Source organism: Limulus polyphemus, unplaced genomic scaffold (assembly GCF_000517525.1).
Source record: "Limulus polyphemus unplaced genomic scaffold, Limulus_polyphemus-2.1.2 Scaffold1676, whole genome shotgun sequence".
In the NCBI taxonomy this organism is placed as follows: Eukaryota; Metazoa; Arthropoda; class Merostomata; order Xiphosura; family Limulidae; genus Limulus; species Limulus polyphemus.
In genome coordinates this window covers 88,265-94,524 of record NW_013667286.1, presented here as the reverse complement: position 1 = coordinate 94,524, position 6,260 = coordinate 88,265, and the positions used below count along the sequence as shown (strand labels likewise).

The 6,260-nt window shown below is 30.7% G+C and overlaps 1 protein-coding gene across 1 annotated transcript in view; it reads right to left on the bottom strand.

Annotated features, from left to right (window-relative positions):
* Positions 1–6,260, bottom strand: part of LOC106464527 (protein transport protein Sec24A-like) — a 64,405-nt gene that overhangs the window by 11,668 nt on the left and 46,477 nt on the right. The window contains 3 exon segments of the mRNA XM_022392258.1: positions 837–995; positions 3,194–3,317; positions 5,182–5,296. Coding sequence (XP_022247966.1) covers positions 837–995; positions 3,194–3,317; positions 5,182–5,296 — 398 coding nt within the window.

The window sequence follows — 6,260 nt, the reverse complement described above, 5'->3', positions numbered from 1 at the left end:
AGCAGCAGCAGGATCAGCAAGATGTAAAGACATCAATAGACAATAGCAGCAGCAGCAGGATCAGCAAGATGTAAAGACATCAATAGACAATAGCAGCAGCAGGATCTGCAAGATATAAAGACATCAATAGACAATAGCAGCAGCAGGATCAGCAAGATGTAAGGATGAGGTGATTAAAATAATTCCTAAAGATTAAAATACATTTTCATTATTTCATCTTGTAATTCACACAAAATTACTTGTAGCTTATTTTGAAATATCCCTTTATTATATTTGTATTTCAAATGCATTTTGCAACTTCACACCTCGTAATTATATTTTACCTCTAACATACAATGAAACCTTGAACTGTCTAAGGCAGAAGATTTTGCGGTAAAATAAATAATACTACAGAGGAATTCATGAAACAACTATCCCAAAAATTGTCTCATACGACATTATATTGAATATAACTAGGGTAACACTTAAAAATTGATGAACGTTTCCCTCTTGAAACATTTAAGGGCTAAAGTTATGCCTGCTGTTGCAAGACCAGGCCAAGCAAAACACAGATGATTGCAAGTAATCTTCTAGGAGCTTTTAACAATTTTCCAGGAATCCAAAAAATAATGTGAACCCTACAAATGTATTCTTGTTACTTTATCACTTAATAAGAAAAAAATATACATTATCATATAGATAATGCTTCAACTGAAGCATAAAACCTCTTGTTCAACTTAATCTCATTTTTACTCATCTAAAACTTATGTATTGTGCACATTATTCTTATTACTCCACGACTTACAGCTTATGTTTAGGTGCACCATATTATAAATGCTCCATCAACAAAAGCTTACCTCTGGTGCACCTAATTCTCATTACAGCCTCAAATCCAATCTTTCTGGTAAGATAACGCCTTAAATCTTCTTGGTACTTCCTTGTCTGGAGTTTATTCATTGTGACATGGAAATTTGGATAATAGTGAATACAGCCAGCAGAGATCTTAGATACACAAGCTGAAAAACAAAACATTTCATTAAATACTTTTGAGCTTCTTCAAATATCTTTGTTCTTCATATAAAATGTCCCTTTACATTCTGCATTCTCTTATTTGTCCAACATCTGTGAGTATTTAGAATAATTTGGTTAAGTAATAGTAAAGACTGATAGGTTTATAGCAACAACTACTTTGAGGAAACAGAAGCTAAACTAAACATGCAGACCATGAAAAGCTACATAATTTACTTGCTAGCTTACAAAAAACCTTAAATGGTTGCTTTAAAAACAAAGGGTGCAATTTTTTCTAAAGCAAACATTCAGTGTGGATATTCAGAATAAAGAATGTTAGTACATTTTCAAACACATAACGATCTTACAAAACCATTAGTTTATTGCTAATTAATTTAATGTTCAGCAGTTCAATAGTGCATCTAAAAATGAGAAGAAAAAATATATATCCAGTAGCTTAGTTTGTTTTTTACAGGGAATCAAACACTTGATTTTAGTGTTGTAATACATAAACTTAACTCCGTCCCACTGTGGGACATTATTAATAAAAGATATATAGTTCATGAATGATTAAATATATAAATGAAATTGTAATTCATAAAAATTAATAAAAAAATTTCCTTGATAAAGATATTATTTGTCTCTTAACTGTATTATGTCATTGTGATGACTCCATGAATATTACAAGAGCCACTGACCACCCAGTTATAAGAAATACTGTAGGTTTGAAATCGGCTTTGAATATGAATGTACAGGGAGTAATAGTTTGACATTTGTTAAACAAGTTTCTAGGAATGTTTGTTATACCAAAGTCTGCTAGGTAGCGAGAAGAGGGTGACATGCAGTCACTATGAATTTTGTAATACTCTATATTTCTATGTAAGTTCAAGCATTAAAACATACCAGTCATAAATTTTCTTTTTTCTGTTCATTAAATGTCACAAAAAACATTGTTATAACAGCATACTTAGAATAGGGCTGGGGTAAAAAACTTTTATTTCAGTTTATGGAAATTGGTGGAAAATCCCAAGATTTAATGAGACAATGCCCAAATTTAGAATACACCGGTGATGAGCTGTGTACACCCAGAGTCTAGGTTCAACTGAACAGCTTCAACCATTAACTAAATGTTTAATCAATGAACCTGAGACTGAAGAAATCTCCAAACTGTTTGAGAATGAATCAGAGGAGGATACTTCCCACTACCAGGATCATAGCCAAGATATGTAAACAGATAATTTAGCCTGGTAGGGTAAATGTTTAACATAAAAATTTGTAAATTACCACATATTTCATTTATATTCATAAAATCAACGATTGCAATAATTTCTTTTAAGTGTTCCCCTGCTATTTTCATAATTTCCTTTAAATCATTCTTCTTACTATCCTGTGCTTTATAAACAACAAGAAACATCACTTAATTTTTTTCCATGGTTCATAAAATTAACATTTATGGAGAATAGTTCAAGTTTTTTTTAAGTGTGCAGCGAGGTGTTGTGGCTGGAAATCAATCCTACTTGTACTCATTTCTACTAGTTTCATCAAAAATGTAGGTCTATGTTGTTATTTGAAGTTAGACACAATGTGTTATCTGCACTCAGCCAACCACAGGTATTGGAACACGGTTTCTAACGTCGTAAGTCCACAGACATACCGCTGTGCCACTGAGGGATTTGGGAAACTAAACCTTGTGACATTGTTTTAGTGTCTGGAATCATTGTTGCATCTGTATGGAAGCAATAATGTATTTCTAAAATGTAAAAAAAAAGAAATTATCATTTGTAAGTAATTATTAAATTTAGTTATTTTATAAATAATGCCAATGTTTTCCTATCAACTATCATACAAGGATGAACAGTCACTACACCTATAACATCACAGCAGGTGAAACTTATTTTGAAACTAGAAATACACATACAAGCAAAAACAAAATGTTTGGTTAATGAGACATTTATCAGACTCCCTGATGGGTTTCACACAGTATGAAATCAATAGAAACATTATTTGTAATACAGATAATGATATAAACAAAAAAACATTACTCATGTTCAAAAGTTACAACTACCCAGATTTGCTAAGTAATTTTTTAATACTCTGTGTTCCTAGGTAAAGTCAAGCCTTAAGAGAGTTGCTTCAAGACACACGTACATAGTTACTCTGTAACTTTTCAATACCCGGTGTTCCTAGTTTGTCACGTGATACTTACACAGAGTTGCTAGGTCCGCATACTGAGAACTTAGCAAAAACAGATCCACAGCTATCTGCTGACCTGAGCAGTCCAATGCTAGTTGTTTGTAGAAATCTGTGGCAGGCCCAAGGTTAGTAACATCCTGAAAACAGAAAGGCTTTTGAAACCTAGACCTGCAGTTTATTAATGTCAGGCACTTATAATAATGAATATAATTCACTGTACTCTTGATATTTCTTCTATTCAAGAATGTCTGTCGAGTATGTTACATTAAATCCCACAGGCATATACTAATAATGAACCAATTAAGATATGCAATTTACAATGAAATATAATTCTGTATATTGGACAACTGTACAGACTGTCCTGAAAAGCATTAAATTTGGTAGCATGCATCTTTCAAGTAATACATCTACTGGCATATGCAGGATGCTTGTTTTTAAATATTTAGTTTTGAAATCCTTATTACAATATATTCCTATTTTTGAAGGTATATAAATGATCTTAAAATTATTCAATTCAACAGAATTAACTGTATGTCCACAAGTGAGGGTCAAAGATTGTTTGTTTGTTTTTAATTATGCACAAAGCTACACAAGGGCTATCTGTGCTCTGCCCACCACGGGTATCGAAACCCGGTTTCTAGCGTTGTAAGTCCGCAGACATACCGCTGTGCCACTGGGGGGCAAGGGTCAAAGAGTGTCAAGACTTTTCACAAAGTTATATTCAACATTTAATTAGACTACTTTACTTTATTATCAATGTATATCAAAAACTTGACATCAAAATGTAGACAATAAATAATCTTCTGATATTATAAAGTTTTAATTTCTTAATTTCAAAAGAAAATATTAAAAAAATCCTCAATCTTTACTTTTCTGTACCAAGACACTTTTTTGCTCTGAATTACCCATTTTAAATATTCTTACTACCCTTATATGATGTCCTAAGTTTAACATAAATTATACATTTATAGTATAGATACTGATATGACAATCTCATTTTATTGCCTCCAATCTTCTTAGTTTATAGATATAAACCAGAAAGTCAAACCCACATGCCACACCCTCCTGTCAACATTTAAAACAAACAGAAATAGAAGACTTACTGATTTCTGTATAAGTCTAGTTACTCTGCATCCATTTCATAGTTAACTATAACAGAGGTCAACTTGACAAGTTAGGCAAATTATCTTCATTCACTTATAGCTTGGCTAGAATGCCAATTATATTATAATAGATTTTGGTTGCTGTATTTTTGTCTTAATATTGTGTAATACTATCACCATCATTACAAAAAAGGGGGCTAAGTTTCATATGTAGCTGAGAGAGAAAAAAAACAAGAGGACAGACATACGTAATAAATTTTGTTCTTATGTGTATATTTTCTATTTAGTTACAAAAGTAGCTAAAATGTAAAAAATTATAAATTTATTAAGTTACATAAAACATAAATGAGAAAAAAAAAATTCTCAAGGAGATACACACACACTCACATTACTCAGAAATTACATAATTGAATAGTATTTTTACCATAACTTGTGCTTTATAGCTTTGTTATACAAATTTAGTAGTTACACACAGTTCAATAAAATAATAATATTAAATGAAAATGGATATAAACTGTTACAAGCCTGAGGCTATTTTGGATAAATAACTAGTTTTCTGTTACAATATTTAGTCATTTGAGGAAAAAAAGAAGGGTAATATACATTTACTTTTTTTTTTTTTGTTGGTGGTTGGGAGGTCAGTCAAACTGACGATACTCAATAAATTTAGAATTATAGTAAATATTAGTTCTCCAATAATGGCACAGTCCAATCGACAAACCACATGCATGTAGGGTAAAAAATAAAACAGAAAATTCAAAGCTATGTTTTATTTTTTTATGTTCGTAGAGTATACTTTACTGTTCTGTTTTTAATACACAAAAGTAACAAAAACTGTTGTGCAGGATGTTTCAGATCACAAGGAACTAAAACTGTAATAAATAGATTAACAACTAACTTTGGCTGCTCGTTGATTTGGATCTTCTCTGGGTTTTAGAGCTCCTGGTCCAATATTTGGTATACGTGTCTGCATAACAGTAATCCTCCCTCCAGTTGAAACCTATGCAAGAAAGAATAGATAAATAGATCACTACTAAATTAAAAATGTGGGAAATGTAGGTGGAAGTTGTTTAAAACAATATTTCTATCTAAGTCTGTCAATATTTACTTGTATCAAGCAATGAAGTTATTCAGTGAATATTACAGAGCATGGATTGATACAGATATAATTTAAGTTAATTTATAATTTAAAATATATTGAAATACTCAACAATCAACATTATATAATGTACAATTAAAATTTTATTTAAAAATTGATCAATGGTTATAAAAACAGCACTCCAAGTTTCGACATCATTCATGTCATCCACAAGTGTGTGAAAAACATATCTGGTACAACATATAAATATATAAAACTGAATGTGAATGTGGTTGTGTTTATATTGGTCAAACTAACAGAAATTTAAAATTTAGAATAAATGAACATGAGAAATGTTAAAAACAAAAGTGAAAACTCTGCACTAGCTGAACATGCAAATTATAGTAGTCATGTTATCCAGTGAGAAAAACCGGTTAATTTGGCTCAACCAAATAATATAATGGTTAGAAATATTACAGAAACCATAAAAATATTGAAGCATAGTGAAAATAGTTTCATCTTAAATAAAAATGAAAGGTTAGAAAACCAGAAAGTAAGTAAATGGTGTGATTTTTTTTAAATGTGTAAACTAGTAATCACCATGGCTTTTTCGTATTGATACATTGCACAGCATTTGTTTTTCCATACTCCTGAGGATGACATAAACAACATTGAAACATGCAGAACGCTGTTTTTACAATCGTTGTTTGGTTTTTAAATGTAATTCTAATTGTATTTTATACAACACTAATCATTTAGTATTTTAATACAGATCAAAATACATTAAGCTTTTTACAAAAACAGTAAAAAAAAGTAACTACAGGAAACATACATATAAAAAAGCTAACAGACTTCTGGAGCCAAACATCCAAAATTGTTCAATAGAACTTTATAAAAAT